At 39.7% G+C, this 23,737-nt stretch overlaps 1 protein-coding gene across 4 annotated transcripts in view; it reads right to left on the bottom strand.

The window, feature by feature from the left end:
* KITLG (KIT ligand) overlaps positions 1–884 on the bottom strand; it is a 58,568-nt gene extending 57,684 nt beyond the window's left edge. For all 4 annotated transcript variants that reach the window (XR_014185340.1, XR_014185341.1, XM_082064838.1 and 1 more), the window contains exon 1: positions 661–884. Coding sequence is in view for 2 of the 4 variants with exons in the window: in XM_082064838.1 (XP_081920964.1) it covers positions 661–675 (15 nt within the window). In the remaining 2 variants the exon portion in view is untranslated. The remainder of the gene's footprint in view (positions 1–660) is intronic.
* Positions 885–23,737: the final 22,853 nt, after the last annotated feature.

Raw genomic sequence — 23,737 nt, 5'->3', positions numbered from 1 at the left:
TTTTTTTTTTTTTTTTTTTTTTTTTTTTTTTTTTTTTTGTAAAAAATGGGCAGTGCAGCGATTGCAATCTCTACAGAACTTGGAAAAAAAAAGTCAGGGATCCCCTACAGCAGTACAGCGGGGTTCTTCACGGCGGGATGAGGGAGGGCGAGGGGCGGCACGCCGGGGGCTGCCCGCAACACCAACCGGGAGCCGCACGCCGGAGCGGCTTGAATGGAGCCACTGAGCACAGCAGCCGCGGCACTGCTGCCTCCGATTATTTCACGTTTTCGCACTCAGTTCGTTAGTGTAACACAGGCAACTGATTCATTAAGGCAATTATTCCAAGTGCCTTCTGTGATCTCCCACGGCTCAGCCGCTGATCCGGCCGCTTGCTGCAACTTTTCCACGGGCTGCGGGAGCCAAAGGCAAGACCGTGCCGTAATTTTTGTAAAATTTGTCACCTCTTGGGCTCCCTGAGAGCTACCGCGCCCCGCGGATACCCCTATGGACGGGGCTTCACACTCCCTGCCCGGCGGCTGCCCCGACCCCAGCAGCCCCCCGGTCCGCAGCGGACCTTCCCCGCCGGCGAGCCGCGGTCCAGCCCTGCCCAGCAGGTCGGACCGATCGCCCCCCGCAGCGCCTGGCCGCCCCTCGCCCCCGCAGCCCGGCCTCACTTACTTGTGCCTTCTTCATAAGGAACGGCAGCGCTGCAGTCCAGCCCAGCCGGCCGTGTGCAAACTCCCTTCAGAGGAACTGTAGCTCCAGCATAATGCAGCAGCGGATAGTCCACGCATTGGGGTTGCCCACGGCGAGCCCCGCGCTGCCTCTGCCTGCCTCGCTTGCCCCGCCGCCGCTCTGCGCGCCCCGCCGCGCCCCGCTGCGCCCCTCTCCCCGCGGCGTGAGCGCCTGCACTGACTGGAACCACAGGCGGCCCCCGGCCAGGTCTTTTATATCTCAGATCTGCCTCCAGCAGCGGCGGCGGCAGCAGCAGCCCTTGCAAGACACGCCTTTCCCCTCCCTTCCTCCCTCCCTCCCTCTTGGAGGACCGGGAGCCCAGGCAGACCCTGCCGGGAGGGGGAAACCCGAGTAAACTTAGGGGAAGTTGGAGGGAGGAACAAGCCGAGCCTGCCCCTCCCCAGCGCAGCAGGGAAGCGAGCCCGCCGCGGGGCTGGCGGGGCCGCGGGCTGACCGCCGTGGAGGAGCGGCAGGAGGGGATGCGCAGGGGATGCGGGGTGGGATTAGGAGCTCGGTAACGGCCGCGGCGTTGGGAGGGTGGCAGAAGGCTTGTCCCATCCGATGCCCGGGGGCTCGGCAGTGACCGAGAGAAGCCACCCCAGCAGCCCGACCTCCTCCGCGGTGGGCTCTGACAACTTGCAGGGAAACCTCCTGCCGCCGCCGCGCTCCAGGGCAATTAGGCTGCCGGCACTGAGCCAAGCCCTTGGGTTGGGTTCCCCCACCCACGCCGGTGAGAACGGGGGGTCCCTCCCGCCGCCGAGGTGCCGCCTCGGCCCGCGGCGGGGGAGGCAGCGGGCCCGGAGGGCTGGCAGGGCTCCCGGGCAGCGCCCGGTATTTTCAGCGCAGCACCCGTCTGCGGCAGCGGCGCGCACAGCCGGGAAGCGACTCCGGATTTGCGACTTCCATTTCAGTGCTGCTTTTTCCATAATCGGCGAATACAAGTTAGGCAGTGTAATATGCATTGCAACTGGAGCTTCAGAACTCATTTTACCTGCTCCAGACACAGATAAGTTGTTGAGCAGTGCCTCCTAATGCTTTGTAAAGGTGATCTTGCAGGTCTTTTAACATGCTGTTACAGCTTGCATGTTGTGTAAATAATGTATATGTGTTGGGGGTGGAAAAACGGTGCTTGATACCATGTGGAGTCCTGCTGGCAAATCCATCCCAGCAGTAGCGACAGAATTTGAGTCTTCGTCAGAGAAGACAGCTGTCAGGTTAACACAGGCTAAGTCTTGAGTGTGCATTAAATGGAAAGCAGAGTGCTTTATGGAACTAGCATTTCTGAGACAGGAGTCTTCGGTGATGATTAAGAAGCATATTAACATGGAATGAAGAAATAATAGTCTACCCAAGTCAAAGGTCGTTTCCTAAGGGAGATTAGATATGCTAAGAGTACACAGTAAGATATTTCATTAGAGAAGTTTGCTTAGTTTTAACCTAGAATTAATGGCAAGCTTTCAAAAGTCTAGGTTTCTCCAAAGTAAAGATGAGCTGTTAAGGTACAGAAAGATTTTGAACCAATCCCCAACTCAACTATATATTTGGGTTTAAGTATAGGACAGATAAACACCTAATCTCTTGTGACTCTACATCTAATACAGACAAATGGATTGATCATTTCCTGTTACAGCATGACATTGCTGATGAATTCATTACAGGTTGGTGGGTTTTTTTTTTTTGCATTTCCTTATTATTACCTTGCTGGATTACCTTGGAGTTCTTGTGTTACGCTCTGAGCTTTGTCAGACTGTTTTATATGCATATAGTAATAGTCTCTTCCTCTAAAAGGTTATGATTCAAGCAATAGACAAGCAGTGAAAGGGAGGAAGCTGAAACAACAAAAAAATCAAGGACCACACTCACTGAAAGGATATTTTGTATATCACCTAGTGGAGATCAACCCAGGCTGCTTCCACGGTTTACGTGTTTAGCAAATAGGCCCAGGAGATTAAAATGTTATGGCATATTTCCTCCTTAGAACAGATGACAGGTTTAGTCTCCTGGGGAGAAGCCCTGGAAAGTGTGAAAGAGCAGTCTATTGTAGCAGTTACCTACATTATGGAAAACACTTCTGGTCTTTCTCGGTCTTGAGCTTCGTCATAGTCCACTGTTAGTCATGACAGGAAAGCTTTAGTGAATGCATCCAGTTACCTTACTGATAATTGTGCAGAGATGGTAAGACTTAAGTTTCTTTGCCACCCTGGCATCATACACCTTTTCTCTCCATCCTTGATCCAAGTTCTTGAATCTGCCCTTGTGTTTAAACAAGCCCAGCTATAGTCAAATAATGTCCTTTACATCTCTCCCTTTATGCTGGCACTTTGCCAGTGTATTGCTGCTGACGTTGACCTCAGTACAGTTTGGGAAGTCTTTTCTTTGAAATTCACAGCTTAATACTTTAAGCTTATTACTAACTTATGTCCATAACCCATAAGAAAGCATGATTTTATTAGTCTTGGCCATTTCCAATGTAGTACCAACTTTTGATTTACCATGTGAGAACTAGTAAGCCATGGACTGTTAGTGAATTGAGTGGTAGGTTTCCAAAGCAAAACTGCAAACCACATTTAGTCTTTTATGGCCTACTTCATTTGCATCTCTAAATGCTTGAGGGTGAGCACAGGCTCTTCTAATAGTTCTGTGTAAACCTGTTTCTTTACAGGGAAGCTATGGAAAATAGTGTTGGTCAACCCAGGTCTTCTCTTCACAGGATTTGGTTCCACCTACTCAGCAGGATTGTCCTTCGCCAGGAGTACTGTTCTGTGTACATGGAAATAGCAACAACTGAAGCATAAATGACACCTTTCCAGTCTAGTGTGAATGGAAGAGTCTCACCATCTTCTGCAGGTGAGAAATGGCTGTTTATTTTGGAATTTTATAGAATGTCTGCTGTGCTTTCTATGGTTCCAGGTATGAGAAGAATGACCCTACTCAGCGTGTCGATAGCTTGGCTGCTGGCTGGAACAGTCAGAATTCAGGTGTATGCAGAATTAGATCCAGTGTCAGCCACTGAGGTTTCTGGGTTAAAAAGTGCTCTGCACCAGCTTGGAAAATTGAAAAATTTTTCCTACGGAATCATCTAAGCAAACACCAGTGTGTGTATATTAGAAAGATAACACACTGATCCCATCTAATCTGTTACAGACGCTGAGTATGTGGAGGTCTTTTCTGGCACAGAGGCCCACTCTGTAGCATTAGCTCAGCTAATTCCACTCCCCCTGGTCTTTTTTGGGGACATGAAGTAATAGATACAAGTTTTGTAACCTACCTCAGGCAGAAAAAAATAAAAATAAGAGTTAAAATCGAAGTATATACAATCAAACTCAAAAGGTGTCCGCAAGCTTCCTTAGGTTTTATTTACAGAAGTACCTGATGATAGAGGAATTGCTTCTCTACAGAAAAGAAAAACTTTGCAAACTTGCAAGATCTACAGAAGTTATGTGAATTACTTTGATATTGAAGAAGTACATTGAGATAACTAACTTCTTAAGAGAACTTCCTTGTCTTTGCTGCAACAAAATGTACTAAGTGTTATTCTGTGATTAAGAACTCATATATTCTAGTCTTGAAGCATAACCACAACTGAGTATTAATGCTTTAATATTGGATCAAAGTATGTGTTTTGAATTTCTAATTAAGTTTTCTTATGCTTAACAGATACTGAAGTGACTGTTTGTTTATTTTGAGCACCATACATCCTTTGTGCTTTATACACATGACAGGGAGAACTTTTGTGGTTATTCAGTGTAACTAATCAACAAGTAAGTGAATGAGTCAATCAAGACTTCAGTCCACAGGGACACCTGCACCACTATGGAGCTGCTTTTATTTCATTGAGCACCATAAGAACACAGGATTCAGCTGCATTTTTTCATTCACATGATTTGGCTCCAAAGATTAATTTGTGAAAGGCAGTTTCCATGTAACTTTGATTCTCCATAATATATTAGTACAGACTGGGATTTTAGGGGTAACGATGTTGTGATATGGTAAAATCACTAATTCGCCAGTTCATTTGTCAGACTGATTGGCAGACCAGCTGGGGGTAAATGCAATATTCTAGATGAATAGAGATATTTCTATATTAAAAAAATGAATTGAAAATCAGTTATTTATTGAAACGGCAGTATGAGCCACTCAGTACCTCAAAATGAAGCTTCTTTAAAAAAAGTGTGCACTCTAAAAGCCATCTAGATATAGGAAAAAGAAGAAGCAAGCAGCACAGCACAGAACTGGAACCAGGTGGCTTCAGACTACTGGAAAATTGTTTAAAAAGTGCCAGTGAAGGAGGCTAGAGATGCACAGTTGTGTGTGAGCTTTGTTTGCCCAGAAGGAGCTACAGAGACAAGCAGGTAGGCAAAACTGGAGTGTAGTCATTGTTTTCCCTGGAGGGAAAGTGGACTTTGTTCATCTGACTTCCATACTGGTCAGGAATACTGATGGAGAGAAGGAACCATTTTTACTGAAAGCTTAAAACTGCTTCTGTCTATTAGTGCCTTTGCTGGTTTACTTTGCAGTAAAGTGACAGTTTTATTTCCACTGGGATTTTACAGCAGGATAATTAGCATGCGAAAGATACCCTTTTTTGCTAAGAAAAGTTTTTGGCAGGGAAGAGTAGCCCAAACTAGGAAGTTACACTGATGTTGTATAAAACTTGATCAGAGCCTGTGAAAACATAGTGGTAGCTGCTAAAAAGTAAATGTCCGTTTCTTGACTTACATGAAAGCTTCGTTCTACTATTCTTTCAATATATTACAGTTTTAAATAAGTCTAAAATAAGAATCTGAAGATCTCATTGGCATGAGGGAATTCTAAGCTAGAAAAAAAAAGTACATGGAGAACATAATTTGGGAAAAACTGATGCTTTAGCAGATGTTAATAGAAATGTGAGGCTCTGTGAAAGGCTTGTAAAGTTTTGCAGCTACTAAGATCCCAAGAAGATCAGAGGACAGCAGCATTAAAACATTTTTTTGGTTGTGACTCATTTTTTTTTGGTCTGCATGTGTTCTAAGAGGAATCTGATTCATCTGCGATTGCACTAAAAAGAACTACATATGCTTTTGAAGACTTACTTACAAGTGTGATCTTGAAAGTTATTTAGTTGTCCAGATCAGGGAGACCTGCTGGAGTACACTGTGATTACTTTGATGGCATGCCTCTGTTTCCTTCTGTGTTGCAGCAGGTTGAAGGGATGAATGGTGCCCATCTAACTCTGGTCTTGGCATTTGGTCAGAAATAGACCAGAGTATATGTTGGGATGGACAGGTCAGCTTTTTTCTAAGCCTCGAGTTTGCATGTAACCATAGTATACCATGCTGTGGTAGTTGCTGGTGGTGAAGTTCAACAGTGTTCAGCACAGCTCAGTTTGCCAGAGGCCAAATACCACCTTTGTCCTGTTTCTGAAATGATGGAGTACCCAAGCTGCAAGGACAATTCATTCTTATTTGCAGAGCTTTCTGTACTGGGTTTGATTGGAGAGCAGTGCTCAACTCTCTGTTTGGCAAATGCAGTTAGTAGTCCTAATTCTGAAGAATACTTTATTCCTGAAGTTCACCAGCCATCCACTGCTGCCTGCCCCTGACATGTTGGATGAAAAAAGAACAATTTATGCTACAGATACTGGTTTCTTTAAGATGCTGTAGTTGATGTGATTTCTAAGGATTAAATTCTATGCCCAAATTTATAGCAGGGGATATTTCAGTTTCCACAGTCTTCCAAGCACAAAGGAACAGGAAAATTTGTAATTCCTTCTTAAACAGGAATACCAGAGTCACTGAGATGACTACTTGGAAGTACTGGAGCTCATGCTTCCAAGAAGCATATTCACAGACAGTGTAAAACACACTGCCTACAGCATTACAAAGAGTTACACTTATTGTATTAAATAATCATTATTTCCCTAATGTTCATATGTTTTGTAACTTTCCTCACATTTTGCCCTGTCTTCCACTTTGTGAGAAAATAAGACAATTATACACTACAGTGAGCAAGCCAGACAATATTAGAGGTAGGCAGACGCAAGATGATATACCATCTTGGACATCTACAGTGCAACTGGATGTTTATTACAGGAAAACACAACCACTGCTTATTATGTCTGAAATTCAGTTGTTTGCCTGTCATGAGAGCAGTTTGTGTAGCCTAATGCACTAATTAGAGTTATACAAGCTCAAAAAAACCCATGTTATTTTACTTGTACAATTCTATTTTCAAAGAAAACAACATAGTTTATAATTTTTACCATACTTAAGTAGCTCCTTGTTATATTTGTATCTTGTTTCCATTAATTTATAGGTCATAAGTGTATGAGAAATAAATATCTCTGTTCCCAGATTTGTTGCCTACATCTCTCGATTTGCATTAGTCTATGTCATCCTATTCACAGTAATTACAATCCTAGGGAGTTTCATGACAAAATGGTTTCATCTGTAAACAAAAAGCTACATAAGTGGGACTGGATATAAATATTCCCTGTTTACAGGGAAAACTGAGACTATTCCTGTTCAATGATTTTTTTTTTTTTTTTTTAATATATAGTACATTTGAACTGAAGAAAGGGAGAGTACAGTATTAGATACAGTGACTTCAGAACTATATTTATGTCATCACTCTTCTCTTTGTTTGATGAAGTCTGATTGCATTAGGACTGTTGGAAGGACTAAACTATAGGTAGGAGTAAAAGGACTTCCAAGGCTGAGTCCCCTGCCATCAAGAGTAACTGTTATCATTCAGTCCTTTGAAGGCTTATCCACTTCCAGCATAAAATGAGTTAAGTTTCTTGTCCCTGCTCTTTTATAGGAATGCTGATGTAGAATTTGACTCATCTCATGGTTGGAAACCTTCTTTTAACTTGAAGCCTAATATATTCATTGTCAATTTATATATGTTTGTTCGTGGGCCAAAGTTATCCTTTACCATAAATAGCTCTTTCCTTTCCCTACTACTTTTTGATCCTACTGCCCAAGCTACTGGCAATAAGTACATTAATAAACAAAGCAGAGACAAAGTGTGGGCTCAAGTACTGGCACGCAATGGCCTCTGGAGTTTGATTTTTAGTACTTATTTTGGCACGGTTTTGGTCCAGCCAACTGAAGTTCTCCAGGTCTGAGCTCAGCCAGAGGAAGGCTACAAGCCAGCACCCATTTCCAACAGGCAGTTCCCCCCTATTCTGGGCAAGGAAGAGAGTCAAACTGTGTGGATGCAAGCCATCCTCTGCCACTTATCCTGGGGCAAGGCAATGGATCCAGGCCTAAAGCTGTGGTTTGGATTGCCTCTTTTAATGCATGCACTAAAAATAGTATTTGCAAATTATATTGGGGAAAAAAAAATAAATTGGTAAAACAGGTGTTCAGGAAATGCCCAATGGCAACACCTGTGTAGTAAAAGTCAATCTTAATTCTGGAATTTCCTCCCTTTTGAGGTTTGTAAATTCAGTCATAGCATTCTATTAACATGGAAAAAAGTGAGAATGCAGAAATGACCTCATGCTGAAGTATTCTGTCCTTGACTGGAAGATCCTCTGCTGTTGGAGCTCACCGAAGGAGATTTCACTGTGCCAACAAGAGGTTATGATACACTGACAGATCGTCTGCTCTTGTTATCCCTATGTATTATTGTAGGGAAACAGGCAAAGCTGTTAAACTGCTGAAGAAGGGAGAACAGGTACATCAGGCAGTGAGTCGAGACTTTTTTGAAGGAGACCATGAATTTGCTTTAGATTTCCCTTTAAAGATAGTAGAGAGAGGAAAGGTAGAAAGTTAATGATTTTTCCCTATTTAAAATGACTCAATGTGACTGGGCTGTTTTCAGTGCAGCTGTAGGAAGAGGCCACTTCCACTTAGAATGATGATAAATATTTTAAATTAGTTTTTGTGACAGTTTAATTCCCCCCAACTGAGTGTCCAGTTCACTATGTGTTTACTTCCATAAGAAAATACAGAATTAAAGTATTTTGCTTTGATATTCGGTTTCATTGAGATGGCAATACTAATCCATGCACAGTCCCTGAGGTCTGACAGGATAGATAATCAAGAAATGTGGAAATGAGATTTTCCCCTACCTCCCTGTTTTGGAAATAATCCAAAATGGAGAGCTGTGACAAATACATAAGTCTGAGTCATTCCTCCGTCTGACTTCATGTGGGGTTAACCACTACATTGCTCTTCTACTGGACATGAAAATAGTGCCACCTGTTTGTTGAAAGGATGATGTATTTTCCTGTTCCTTCTTCTTAAGATTTTGTAAACAGTGGCAATTTTCATTTACTATATTCAATCTATTAAGTCACTCACTAGTTTTAAAGAGTAGTTATGACAAGGAAATGTAGTTCAGTCTGCTTTCCTTTATGAAGTAATACGAATTCAAAGTATTGTTTTCAGAAGGACAGATTCATGTGACAACTCCCTTCCCAGAGTTTCCAGCTCTGGAGGACTGTGCTTAATGGCTTTCATTTTGTTTCCTTTTCCCTGTGTCATGCAATATCTAACAGCCATCATCCTCAGCTGTTCCAGAAGGGTGATTTGCCATATTTTCTACCTTAGTCCTAGGTTTAGCAAATGGTTATTTCAGAAAGCATTAGGAAAGCAAGTGAAAGATAAAGTGCAATGCAGTTGTTTTTGTTATCCATTTGAGTCTTATTTCAATTTTCTGAAGTTTTGCTCTGTTATTTTATTGATATCAATTCCACAAGCTAACTATTCATCTTGTAAAATAGATCTACTTTTTATTTTAAACAAACTGTCTTTTAGTATGATTTACTTACCCTGTGTTCTTTAATTATTAGTGAATTTACAAAACAGCACTTACTGTAGTTTTGGTGCTTAATTATTTGTTATATATTTAACATCTATCTGCATATCTTTTCTCAACTAATAATTCAATGTTTTTAGTGCCTTTTAATAGGAAAATCATACCATAACTTTGATAAATTCCATTCTCTATCTTTTATCATAGCGTACCCTGTCAAACAGAGTCTGAAAAAGGAGGTGTGTTTATTCTGACAGACAGGATGTGAGCTTATGTCATGATGAGGACAGCACACTACAGGCTGGTACTGGAAATGATGTTGTTAGATCTGACGGGAGCCAGCTGCTAAAAATTGCCATCAACAAATTCTACTGTCCTTGATGGCAACCTTTCCCTAGAAGCTTTGGCTCTCCGTATTTGAATGGCCCTTCGCCCTCCTCTTTTAGACTGAGCTCTAGATGTCCCCCCTTCTCTGTATGTCCATTTGTCTCTATAGGAGGACGGGTGTATTCTTGCCAACTTTTTGGTCTTGGCCCTGGCCCTGAAGTGGGTTGCTGTTCCCTTGGCAGCGTATGATCCTGGAGCTCTACAGTTGTATGCTGCAGTTAGTGACAAATACACAGCTTTGAGCTGCCTGCTTCATCTTCTGTAACACATTTACTTTCTCAACACATTTATTTTCTTTGCAAAATGAAATATTAAATCTCATTCTAAAAGGCAGAAATTGCAAATGTGGAAAACAGGGGTTTTCTTTAGTATTTGAAATAAAACCTTTTTCAGTGAAAAGAAGGTTTGTAAATGAAATAAAGCAAAATCAGATGTGTTTTTATCATTTAAGAAACTCTTGTGACTGCGGAGAGGCAGATATGGTAGTTGGTCTACCATACACCCTAGAGCAATAGAAAAGTGTCAAGGCATGAGGCCCTCCTAAGTTCTCACCTTTGATAATGGATGAAGAATTCTATTAACCCTGGCTGAAAAAACAAAATAAAAAATCTTATTCATTTTGTACACCAGGAAAGAAGGCTTATTTTGGAGAATGGAGTGTTTGTTTTGTGGAAAGGGATAAAAAGATCTTGGTTTTCTTCATCTGGGAGGCTAAAGGCTAAGACATACTTTTCTGTGGAGGTCAGGAAATAAGGAGGTAAAGCAGGAATAGTAAGCTAGGATATACAGATATATAGCTTGGGCCTTCCAGAAGGAACAGGGGGAAGAAATCATACCTATGTGAAGTTTGGTGAGCATACAGAGTGGATAATACATTGTGCTTGTAGGAGAGATTGGCAGGTAACAAGAGCTGGTGGCCAAGGCCATCCCTTGCTGTCATATCAGAAGGGAGATAGTTATCCTAACTGCCTGGTGAATGTCAGCACATGAAATTCTTTAATCTCTGCATTTCCTGACAAATGAATATCCAAGTATGCCCCCACAGACAGGTACGTGATGCTTCTCTATAATGATGAGAAACATTTCCCTCTTAAGCATTGTCACTGTTGTCCTTTGTAATCTGTACTTTCAGCAATAGAACCACCTAATGTGATTTTTATGTGTGACGTAGTGATTGATAAACAGGGAGAAGAGTTTTCCCTAGCCTGCATGAGGCAGTGGCACGTCTCTTCATTACTCTAAGGATCAGTAGGTCTTGCAAGTTCTTCATAAGTCATATGTTTTCATGCTGTGAACCAGGAAAAAGATCTCATTACAATGTAGAGGTACGCTGCAAATAGACTATATTATGTTGGAAGGAGTTTGGAATATCTTAAACTTGTCTTTTGCAAGACAAGGATGCCGACAAGAACTGGTCTTTCAAAACGTGTATGAATGTATTCGTACACTTATAATAAAAGAGACCCATCCTTTCCTGGTGCTGTGATGTGAGCTAGATCCTCAGCAGTTTAAAACCCTTCTCTCTGTGCTTTTCTTTTGTCTGGGAAGAAATGAAATGTGTCAGGCTTTGGATGTTTCAAACATGTTTGAATATCCTCAGGCAGGCCTGAGTGGGCAGGCGGGTACTAGAAACAGAAGAACTAAGAATGGTCCTGGAAACTATCCTGGATCCTATCTCTGACCCAGGCAGGAAATATTATGGGACAGATTTAGTAATGGGTCTCATCTCTGCTTATTTTATAAAACCTGCATTAATTGTTGATCAAAGCATGGGATTAAAAAAACCTGCACTTAGTTTTAAGAAACCTGTTTTCTCAATGGCCGGTTTTCCTGGGGTAAGTAGAGTGGTGAAAAAAGGCTTCAAAAGTAAGTGGCTTAAAGCCAAATATATTCATCGTATTGAAAAATTCCTTTAGCTGACTGAAGTTCTTATTTCAAGCAGTTTAGGCTCCATATTGGATTTTCTTTTGTGGTAAACTAATGAAAAATCCCTTTGTACTCTTGATCTTTTTCCATTTGCTTTTTAAGGGAAATCTAAATGTACAGAGTTATAATGTTATATATTCTATTAACTGTATCTGTGCCCACGTATTTATTTCTAATCATTATTTCTGTGGGTGACACAATAATAAATTGGATCTTTGGCCAGCTATTCCAACAATTCCATTTTACTCAGTGGAAATATTCTTGATTTATATACATACTCACATGATCAGAATTTGACCTTCTGTTTAGTTTTTTGTTATGCTGTATGTACAATAACAATATAATGAACTTGTGCCATTTCAATGGCTGTGCTGACATTAACAAATGGTCCTGGAACACAGCAAAGATTCCTCAGTAAGATAAGATACTATAAATTTAGCTACTAGAGCGTTGCAAGTGGTGATGCTGAGGTTTGATTTTTAAACAGAATAGCTGCGTTAATCCAATCCGCATTGAATACACAAAGGAAGAATTCATGGTAATTAGGAAGAGACAAATGGCAACATTCACTTCTGGAATTCTGGAACCACATAAGTGTCTAGTAACCACTTTAGGTTTCTTCCTTGACAGAAAAGGAATTATACACAAGAGGAACTTGCATACTGGAAGGAGGCTCCGCTCTGTCTCCAAACACACAGAACATCTACAGGATGAGTGAAAACAGGTTTAAAATAATTATACAGGGAGCTGGAAACAGCCTGGTTGCCTAATATGTTCCATTTTCATTTTACATTTTTCTTGTATCTGTGTTAAATGTTCTGATACCTCTAAGGCTGTCACAAATCAAGAATTTAGCCTAGAAAAATGCATTTTCCTTTATCTCATGAAACCCTCTTTGAGTTTGTCTAAATTAGAAACTGAAAAAAATGCAGTTTCTTTTCTGGGACTTGTATCTCCCAGGAAAACTTTAGCAATCTGCTAAAACACTAGCTGAACATGAACAACCTGAGAGTGAATCTGTTCTGCTCCATGGAGGTACATGCAGAACTGCAAATGCCCTAAAGCTTTCAGAGCCATGACAGTGGAAGTTGAAGGTGAAGGAGAAAGGTGGGCATATTACAAGCTTCTAATGATGGGAAAGAAAACAGGATGGACTGGGCTTTCTGGAATGGTGGTGGTGGCAGCGGCTTATTTTCTGATGTGGAACAGAAGCTGGCCTTAGCTGCTAGCTATTCAAATGAGACTGGCAGCTCAGGCTCAGGTCTGCATACATGCTGAAGAATTGAGTTTAGGGGTTTTCCCTGGACATGTAACTTAATTTATAAATCAGAAAGTGCCATCCCTCTCTCTCTTTTTTTTTTTTTTTTCTTTTTTAAAGACAGGAAATTCTCTACAGAAACCATTAGACCATATTGTGTGAGTGCTCCAGAATTTAGTAAATAGTACATACAGTGTGTCTGTTGAAACTACATTTATGTGTCTTTGATGAATTAATTGTACAGAATGTCTAATTATATGCCCATCTACTGTTTCCCTTTCATTTAATGTGTGGAACAGATGCATAAAGAGATAAAATATCCTGACTAACTAATGCACAACTAAAACTGATTTGGCATTTCCTCATATTCTTAGTCCTTGCTTTTGCATCCTAAAAATATTTTAATAACAGGAGGATAGCATCACTTTTAGTGTTTCATAGGCTGGAAAATGCATGCCAGAACTGCAGTAATCTCTGCATATGGTTTAAAAAGATAACACAGGCTTTGTAATTCTGGAGGTTCCTTATATAGTGACACTTTCTATTAGTGTTTCTTGAGAGAGCAGAGATAATAAAGATGCTTCACCCAAAACATAGTTTCCCTCCTCCTGTGTGTATTTATAATATTTAATCCAGTCTCTAAGTATGCATCACTCACTGCAAACAAAAAAAAGTTAAAGTATTTTAATTATCACACAGATTTATTAGTGGTTTTGAACAGAGTGAAAACAGAGAAGAGTAGTCACCCTAGAATGCAAATCCCCAGGAAGCAAAGCTAAACCCCAGCATTTTATAGATTTTAAACAAGCAGCTCTTTTTTCTACATTGAGTGTCACAGAGCAGAATATGATAAAATAAATACGCCAAAAGTAATTAATTGCATTCTGTGTCAAATGCAGTTTGAAATGCCTTCTAAGCACAGAAAGAGTGCTCTTTTGCAAAAGATCATTAAACGAATGCATTTTAAGTCTTGCTTGTATGTTGATATTTGTATCTTTGTTTTTGAATCCTATACTTTGATCCTGATGTAGAAATTATTTGAATTTTTAAAATGCAAAATAATAAAACATGACATTTTAAATAATCCTATTGATGGCTTATATTCAGGTGGCCTAAATTCCAGTACCCAGCCTCATGCTCTTCTCAGAGGACTTATCTGCTAGGAAAGACTCATTGTATGTGGGGTATACACCAGTTTAATGTGTGGCCCTGCTTGCTGTTAAATGTGGAATTAGAAACCTCTCAGACAACCAGGAGTGGAGTATGCATATTGTTGTGGTTTAACCCATGCTAGCAATATAACCACAATAGCCACTCACTCACCCCTTCCCCCTCCCCCACCAATAGGGAAGAGAATGAAAAGGGAAGGGAGAAACTTGGATTGAGATGAACACAGTTTAATAAAATAACAAAATACTAATACACTACTAGTAAATATATATATAAAATAGAAATAAAAGATACTCAAGACAATTATTCATGAACGCCGTCTACACTAAGCAGCCAGTCCCAGGAAGCAGCACCCTGGTCCCCAAGAGACGAAAAAAAAAAGGAAAAAGGCAGAACGGCTCAGAGGCCTCTGCGAAATGGCAAATAGCTGAACTAAATGTCCTGAATCAAACTCCCCAGGCTTGAGATAGAAAACGCCCAAAACCAAGAGTGAGAACACCCAAGAGAGAGAGCAGAAGATCCCCCCTCTCTTTCAATATGAAGCATGATGCTAATGGGATGGAATACTCTTATTGATCAATCTGGATGTCAGTCAAGCTCTGCCCCATCCGTGCCCCCTTCCTTGCTGCTTCACTCCTGTGGGCAGAACGCTCAGAATGTCCTTGACTCTCAGACCAGAGCAATTAAAAACATTAACTCTGTGTTGGGATGTTATTTTTTGTTCTCAAACTAAGTCCAAATAATGACTGTGCTAGCTACGAAAGAGAAAAGTTTCTAACTGCACAAAGAAAATTGACTCGTTTTCAGTCAAAACAGTACATGTATCTGTCCCTATACTTTTCAACTTTTACTCATTGGGAGTAATCCTTATGTGACTATTCTGTTACTATTCAGCTTCTGTTAGCAGTAATCACAGAAGTGCTTATTGTGTTAGATTCTTGAATTGAGAATACAAGTCAGTTCTGGTATAGAACTAAGTTAAAAACTTACTACAACCTGGTTGTTATTTACATGCACTGAAATAGGAGAGTAAAAGTGAAGGAAAACGTATTTATTGTGACTTAAGCCTAGAAGAGCAGACCAAAGAAGGATCATTTCTTTTCAGAAATTCACTCAGAAAAATAACCAGTTGTCCATATTTAGAAAATAAAGTGTTCTCACATGAATATGCTCTTTACACTCCGCAGTGATTACAGCATGGGAGAGCAGAAGAAAAGACAGATTCAGGAATCCTCCTCCTAGATCTGCAAATGTCTTCTTGTGAAGCACTGGGAAAATGATTATGAGTCTGATTTTAATAGCAAAATTTTATAATAAGGAGCTACTAATTTTGTTCATACTAAATCTTTCAAGATGCTTTATTCATGAGGAATTTTAAGTTAAATAGTACCTACTGAAAATACTTTAAAAGATATTCAGTAAAGGTCTAAAAAGTAGCCTAAGTATTTGATGCTATTCCCATTGAAAATTTACTTCCTTGATTTCCATGGAATCAGGATTAGGCTGCTAATAATGATTTTGTTTCCTCTAGTGATCAGGTATATCATTGATTTAATTAGCCTTTGGATCAGGTCTTAAGCAGCTTTTAGATATCCACTAGCTGCAGATCTGGAAAGAGAGCTCTGGAATACCACTCTGCTGTTTTTCATCATCATGGCAAGAATCAGCAAAAAGACATTTCAGAGGTGAATTATAACTCTTTTTTAAAAACTGACAAACTTCCTCTCTGATATTCCAGAAGAAACAGTTTGTACATGTTATGATGAAAACAGTGTTCTTAGTGTCATATTCTAAAGTCAGCTTTAGGAAACTCCTGGTTTAGTTCTTGAGAACTCCAAGCTGCTGACTTGCTGCTTCTGTCCAAGGGATACCAACAAGGCTTCTAAAGTCTTTTGAGAGAACTATTGTGTCAGAGGCATGTGTGATTCTTTTCTAGTGGCTTTTAAGTCAATACACTTACTGGAATGAATGGAATGGCATCTGAAAAGTATGGTGCTTGTTTTTTGCCTTGGTAGAGAGCTCCTACCCAGGTGCATGTACAGCCTGGCTTTCTATTGCAAACCTAAATAAAGAGTATACCTGTTGTCACAAGAACTGGACTTTGACTGCCTGTTTTCATTGTCTTGATTTATGGTACTTATGAGTTCATTCCCTCTGGCCAAGACTCAAACAGGGAAATCTGAATCTCCTCTTTCAGGATATATTTCTTTAAAAATGCTGTAATCTTTTTCTCCTGGAATTTTACAAAACAGCAGCCAAAACCTCAGCCGGTGTAAATTGGCCTCTGGTATTGACCATGACTGAGCTCTTATAATTTACATTAGCTGATTATCTGGCCTATGCTTTTTAACTTTCAAAAATGCAGAGGGCTTTTTCAAGGACTAAAAAAGCCATGCTTGACCTTTAAAATTACTTACACGCAAAGGAGACAAGAAATGCCTGTGTTTGTGCTTAATCCCTTACTGCTTTAAAATTTAAACAAGTGCTTTAAAAATAGTTTAGGCTATTGTTAAGCACTTTGATGGGACTAACAACATTCTCACTTTTTTTTTTTCTTTTTTTTTTTTCTGAGACCTTCTCCAATTTAATTTTAGCCAAGGTTAGACCTGTAAGCGCTAAGCCAACTTTGCTCTGCGGAATAGAGGAAGTCAACTATTGAGAAAGACATTTTGCTGTTTGTCTTATTACTGTCTAAATAAGGCTGTGAGTGAAGAAAACATTAGGGCAGTTGACATGGAAAAAGATTCACATATAAATTATAAGTTTATCTAACCATTGTGCACAACCTGAGAAACAGAACTTTTCTACAACCATGCTGTCTTTCCCTCTTCTAGCTTTCATTCCATTAAATCTTCCATTTACAATAATTTTGCCACAAAGCTGGCCTTTATCACCTGCCTATCTTCCTTGACAGTGGCAGCAATATGAGTCTGACAATTTTTATTGCCCATTAGCACAAATTGAATTGTATGACTTGGAGATTTGGAGCTTTCACTTCATTAGCTTTTACAGCATTGAAATTGTCCTCCTGGTTTCCTAGTCAACCCTGACTGGCCACTTTAATTCTGCCTGTACCTTGTTTCCACAGCACAGGCAGCTCTCTGCAGGGTGGCTTCTGCAGTCTAAGAAGCACCGAATTATATCATCCAATAAGTTAAGGGGAATAGGCAACACTATTCCAGTTGTTTAAGGGATAGGGGCCTGGAGCTAACAAGAGCAAAAATCTTATAGTTTGCTACAGTGGAGTGATTCTACAGATGTTGTCCTTAGACAGGACTGAGTGACTTTCTTGTTCCCTTTAACAGTCAGCCACATCCCTGCTGCTTGCAGGGATGACCCTGCACTTGTCTGGTCGGTCGCTTCTACCCTGTCCCCTTTGTGCTGGAGGAGAGGTCATAGAAGTAGTAGGGAGTTCCAGCAATGGGAGGAGGAAAGTAAGACACAGATAGCCAAGTGAATCCCAGCCATAATCATCTCCTCTTCTTTTCCCCTGCAGATGACTGCATTGCAGCCACACCAGACTTTTCAGCAGGGCTTTACCTTCACCATCCAGAAGGGCGGTTTCAATGGAGTTTGTCTGTTTCTCATATGAAGGCAAACTTTGCTGCTCTGAAGATAAAGGTAGAATTCAGTTTTGCTTGCACAAAGTTCTGAGATAGGTTTTTGTGAACAGAAATTTCATCATATGCACAGCTAGATGAAAAGACCACTCACACTCCTTTATTGGATGTAGGCTTTGTGTGTATGAATGTGTTGATTCAGTACAGTAGTGCAGTTGAGAAAGTAAGTCTCAGTCATCCCCATTTAATGCACTTTGGCTTGGTTTCTAAAGCAAGTTCAAAGCAGTTTTGTGCATGTGTACTAGTTTCCATCTGTGTGAAATTAAACCAGAAGCTTTTCCCTATGAACTTACAGATGTGCTCTAACTCTTAGTATCAGTCCAAACCACTGACCGTTCCTTGGAGCAGCTATGAATCATGTGCATGATGGTGATGTTCAGTTCAAGGCATCAGACCAGATCTACTCTTAAGGACAGTCCCCGAAACACACATAATGTGGATATACGGGTATCAGCAGCTTCAGTCTGGCAATCTGCTTTTGTTTGCTGAACTACATGTTAATGTATATGTAGCCTTAGCTGCTTGAAGAGAGGTTTATGGTCTCTGAAGATGTTCCATGGAACTAGCCCAGAGCTAGAAGGAGGAAAGGCTAATTAGCCTGTGGTAGATAATGTCTATGGGAACACCTAGAGGTTATATTTTATAGAGTTGTTTGGTGGGAGTGCATGCTTCATACCATCATTTCCTGGGAAACAAAAAGCACTCCACAAAACAGATGCATTTTTAGACACTCTTCCTTCATTGCACAACTGGAGCTTTAGCTTTGATCAGTTCTTGTACTTGCCAGCAGGCATAGACTTTATGTACCTTTTGAATCTCATTTATTGGTTGAGCTCAAAGTGATGAAAGTGAAGAAATCCATGTCACAGAATATAAAAGACAATAAGTTCTAAGACAATATTTTTATTGACTGGATAATTAGGCTCTGCTGCTTGGTTCCTGAATAACTCTGGTGCTTCACTCCTGAATAGTTATACAAACAATGCCATTTTTCTATCCTTAGCTTGAAAGTAATTATATGTAAAGTTATACAAATGTATTAAACACATATAGAACAAACAAATTTTTTACTTTCATTACTTCTGTTATAATGTAACTGGGTTGGACTAGAGGTCTCCAGAGGTCCCTTCCAACCCCAACCATTCTGTAATTCTGTGATTTTTTTGAATTGTGATTACATAGCCCATATAAGACCAAAAAAAAAAAAAAAGAAAAAAAAAAAAAGAAAACCAGATGGGAATGAATAACCTTGCTCTTTACTTTTTCTTTTTTATTTTTTTCCTTCTTTGTTTTGATTTTCTGTTGTGAACGAATTTTCCAGCGAAAAAATTCCAGATGTTTCTGCAGTCTTCCCACTTATTTCTCACAGTACGCTATGTATTTAGTTAGGCAATGTTTGCCGCTGCGTTTGAAAGTTTTTATCTTTTTGATCTGTTTTATATAATTAATGTGATTATATACCATGTAACATATTAAATATTACATGTTGTATGCTACAGATTTTATATTCTATACATTATATATTTTACATGTATTTTATATATATAATGTTTTATAGAGTTTTCATCATTACAGTCAATGTAGAGATGAAAAGCGAATCACCTACTGTATCACATATGGCATAAAATTTCAAGCAGCAACATGTATATAGCCCAGCAAACTGTGTTTCCTCTAACAAGATCTTTTAGATAACAGCTTTGCAGTGATTTTAAAATCAGAGAATCACAAGCCTTTTGTAATCTATTTCAATGAAAAAAATCACATCATGCTCCTAGGACAGTCAATCATTTAAGGAAAGGAGGTATTGCTCTTGCATGTTCTTCATAGTGTTTGACTTAGCATCCTGTGTTTTTTGTAAAATGAATGAAAGAACATTAATGCTATGTGTGAACACCTCTGGAAACAAAAGAGATGTATTCCAATGCAATATTGCTTTCCTTATTTGAACCTTAACTGTGCTAATTTATCCAAAGTAATGTGATTATTCAGTTTATGAAGAAGCTGATGAATTTACCAGTAACATTTTCCATCACTTGACCACTCAGTCCAAGTGTGAACTTCAATATAAACTCCTAATGGATGAGTCTTTGGTTTAGGTCATGGTGAATACTTTCTCTTCCTTTTGAAGGGAAGCACCCTTTGATGTTGGTGACACGCATACAGAGCTAAGAGTGGTATCAGTATCTCTCAGAACTGGGTAGGCACTCATTAGGGCCACATCAAGAAGGCAGGTGAAACTGCTGGAGTCTTGTTGCACATTTTCATTCTCAATAGAGTTCTATCTGAGAGCCAAGACAATGCTTTACATTTCTAAATTATCACTAGACTAAGATAAAAACTGAAGAGAAATTATATTATAGAAGAACTATATACCTTTATATCTAAACTCTGTAGAATAGCTTAATACTTTATTTAACATTCTTTTATATAGTGTTGTTTTTACACAAACTCAGATTTGATACATATTGAAAGGGCTTTGTGTTTTTAAAAAAATCTGACTGTATTCTCTTTCTACACAACATCGCAGAAATCCTGAAATGGCAGAAAAATGGAAGATCCTCTGTATAGCCTAGGCCCACATTTTCTACACAGACGCTGAATATTTGCCTGTCCCACAGCCAATTTTCTGCAGGGTTGGGAATTATGGGATTCAAACTATGGCAGTGCCCTGTTTGCCTTCCTTTAACACCACACTGATATGTCTTTTAGCACTCCTGCTAACTCCTTTCTCTTCCCATCCAGCTCTCCTCAGCTGCTGCTTCTCAATGTCAACAATAGCATTTGATTTACCCTATGCACTTCTAATGTTCTTTTGTAACACTTCTTTCTGATGTGCCTTTTGTCATGTTCCACCTCTTGTATGATTTGTTTCTGCTTCAGTTGAGCCTAATGAAGCAAAAGCCATTCCTCCTCTATTCTTTGTGTCTCAGATTAATTGTGTGCTTGATAAGGTTTCTTTCAGTAAGTGCCTGCTTTCCTACTACTTTCCCCTTCCTCTACCTTCCCAGGAGATCAAAACCACACATTCCCAAATTAGATTTTATAACATCTGTTTTATTGTCTTTTTTTTTTATTGCTTTCACTCTTTCCCTTCCTTGCTCTTTTTAGAGTGGTACTGCAGTATTTTCTGATCAGTTGCATACAAATTATTGCCCATTTTCCTGTTTTCAACTGCTTGCTCTGTTTGTTAGTCTCCTCTAATGCAACAGCCCACTAATAATTACTTCCAAGATAAAAAAGTAAGCCTGAGTGTATTGAAGTATCTTACTGGAGAGTCTGCATTAAAAAAAAAAAAAAAAAACAAAAAAAAACAAAGACCAAAAAACAACAACAAACTTATTTCAAATGAAAATAGCTATATAATCTCATGTGCTGACAGTGTACATATTTTTTTTCTCTTTTACTTTTATTTGTAGTATTCTTTTATTCACCTTCTCAGCTCTTCATTAGATAATATTTTATACCTCTAACATTTTGTACATCTGTACAACATAGAACAGTCTTAATTTACAGTAGACTGCCTTCTCCCATTTTTCCTTGCTCATTCTTCCTGAATCTGTCACATTTTGGCAGTAATATGTCAGTCCTGTGACTGGCTTTAAAATTGCCAATTAAACTGGTGTCTTCATTATTTACCAAAACCCAGTAAATATTCAGTTTATGAATGAATTTCTCTCTGATACTGATTTTCTTTTAAATTACTCAGATATGATATTTTAATCTATATTAATTGTGAAGACTTAATTATTTTTGTCTTTTTGAAAGCATTAAGGTAAAACTCAGGAAGCCAGTTTTATTTCTTGAAGCTGCAAATATAAGCGACACTTTGTATCATTCCGTTTGCAAAGATAGTGAGTTGCTACTGAGGTTGAGTTTGATCTTGAGTTTCTAAGTGTGTATTCTAATGCATACATGTGTATAAGATGAGAATTGGTATACTGAATTGGACCACAGCGCAACTAGCCTAGTAGCCTGTCTCCAGTAGTGCTGAAACTTAGCAAATTGTAGAATTACAAAATCATTCAGGTTGGAAGGGGCATCAGAAGATCTCCAGTCCAACCTCCATCTTCTCAGTAACCTCTTCTTAGGTATTGGAAGACTGCAATTAGGTCCGTCCTAAGTCTTCTCCATGACAACTTATAGAGAAGTAGAGAGATCCTGCAGTATTACTTCCCCAGAATACTCTCCTGCCTTCCAGCAACTTGTGGCTCAATGCCTAAATTTGTGTCAGGGGTTATAATTTTTTTAATAGCCCTTGATAATTTTGTATTTCATTAATTCTTTGAAAATTCTGCAGCAATAGGTTTCATAGCTCAGCTACATTACCTTGTTTGTTTTGACCCAGTCAATCACTAGTTCTATTTGCTGATGCCTTCTATTGGAAGAAAGAGGGTACAGTCTATTCAGTGACATAATGATGCTCTCTGTTTTCTTCATAATACTTTTAAACACTGTTTGTTTTTCTGATGGTTACTAGGTACTGAGCATAGAAACATCTACTGTAATCCTTGAATTCATTCTTGTGGAGTACTGGTCATTAGCATTTTTGTTTTGCACAGCACTTTACACTGGTTGTCACTAAATCTTATCTACCCTTTTAGCATCTAGTCACTATGTCTCCTGCTTTCTTTCTACACTTCATAGCTGATGCTTATCTTTACTATCCTTGAATAATGTAAGAGTCTCCGGAAACAGTATCACCTTTCTATTTTCTAAAATTTTGAGCAGCACAGTCCCAGCATGCAGACATGTAGATCTTTTTACAGGAATCACATTAATGCTACTGGGTGTTTCCATTCTTTATCCTGTCTTAATTAATGAGTAAATGCTCTATCTTATTCTAAATCCCACAAGAGTTTTTGATGAAGCACCTCATTGAACAGTTTTGGGAAATCCAGGTAGACTGCAGTGGTGGTATTTCACAGAATCACAGAATGTTAGGGATTGGAAGGGACCTCGAAAGATCATCTAGTCCAATCCCCCTGCATGTTTAACATGGCAAGACAGCATGGAAAATTTTGGTTATAACAATTTTTTCCCAAAGTTTCATGGAAAAATTCCTGAACTGCTGAATATTAGGTATTAAGCCCACTCTGGTTAGAGATGCAGCTTTACTAACAAAATAAGGAATATCTACAAAGTGCTGTCTGCAGTCTGCTGGACTAGTGAGAATAAAGATGCAACCCATTACTGGAGTGTCTGGCAAAAGAGCAAGCACAATTTACTGGCTATACAATTCAGGTAAGGGCAAGATGAATAGGAATCATAGAATCATACAATGCTAGGGATTGGAAGGGACTTTGAAAGATCACCTAGTCCAATCCCCCTGCCGGAGCAGGAACACCTAGATGAGGCTACACAGGAACGTGTCCAGGTGGGTTTTGAATGTCTCCAGAGTAGGAAACTCCATAACTTCCCTGGGCAGCCTGTTCCAGTGCTCTGTTACCCTCACTGAGAAGAAGTTTCTTCTCAAGTTTAAGTGGAACTTCTTGTATTCCAGTTTAAATCCATTACCCCTTGTCCTACCATTGTTTGTCACCGAGAAGAGCCTGGCTCCATCCTCGTGACACTCACCCTTTGTATATTTATAAACATTAATAAGGTCACCCCTCAATCTCCTCTTCTCCAAACTAAAGAGACCCAGCTCCCTCAGTCTTTCCTCATAAGGGAGATGCTCCACTCCCTTAATCATCTTGGTTACCCTATGCTGGACTCTCTCCAGCAGTTCTCTGTCCTTCTTGAACTGAGGAGCCCAGAACTGGACACAATATTCCAGGTGTGGTCTCACCAGGGCAGAGTAGAGAGGAAGGAGAACGTCTCTCGACCTACTAACCACCCCCTTTCTAATACAGCCCAGGAACAAGCTTGTTGCCTCCAAAGAATGCTTGTAAGGCAAAGCCTCCCTTATCAATAA

The sequence above is a fragment of the Streptopelia decaocto genome, assembly GCF_964273445.1.
Source record: "Streptopelia decaocto genome assembly, chromosome: 1".
NCBI classification, from domain to species: domain Eukaryota; kingdom Metazoa; phylum Chordata; class Aves; order Columbiformes; family Columbidae; genus Streptopelia; species Streptopelia decaocto.
Note: the sequence above shows the minus strand (reverse complement) of the source record. Positions and strands in the feature narration are given on the sequence as shown.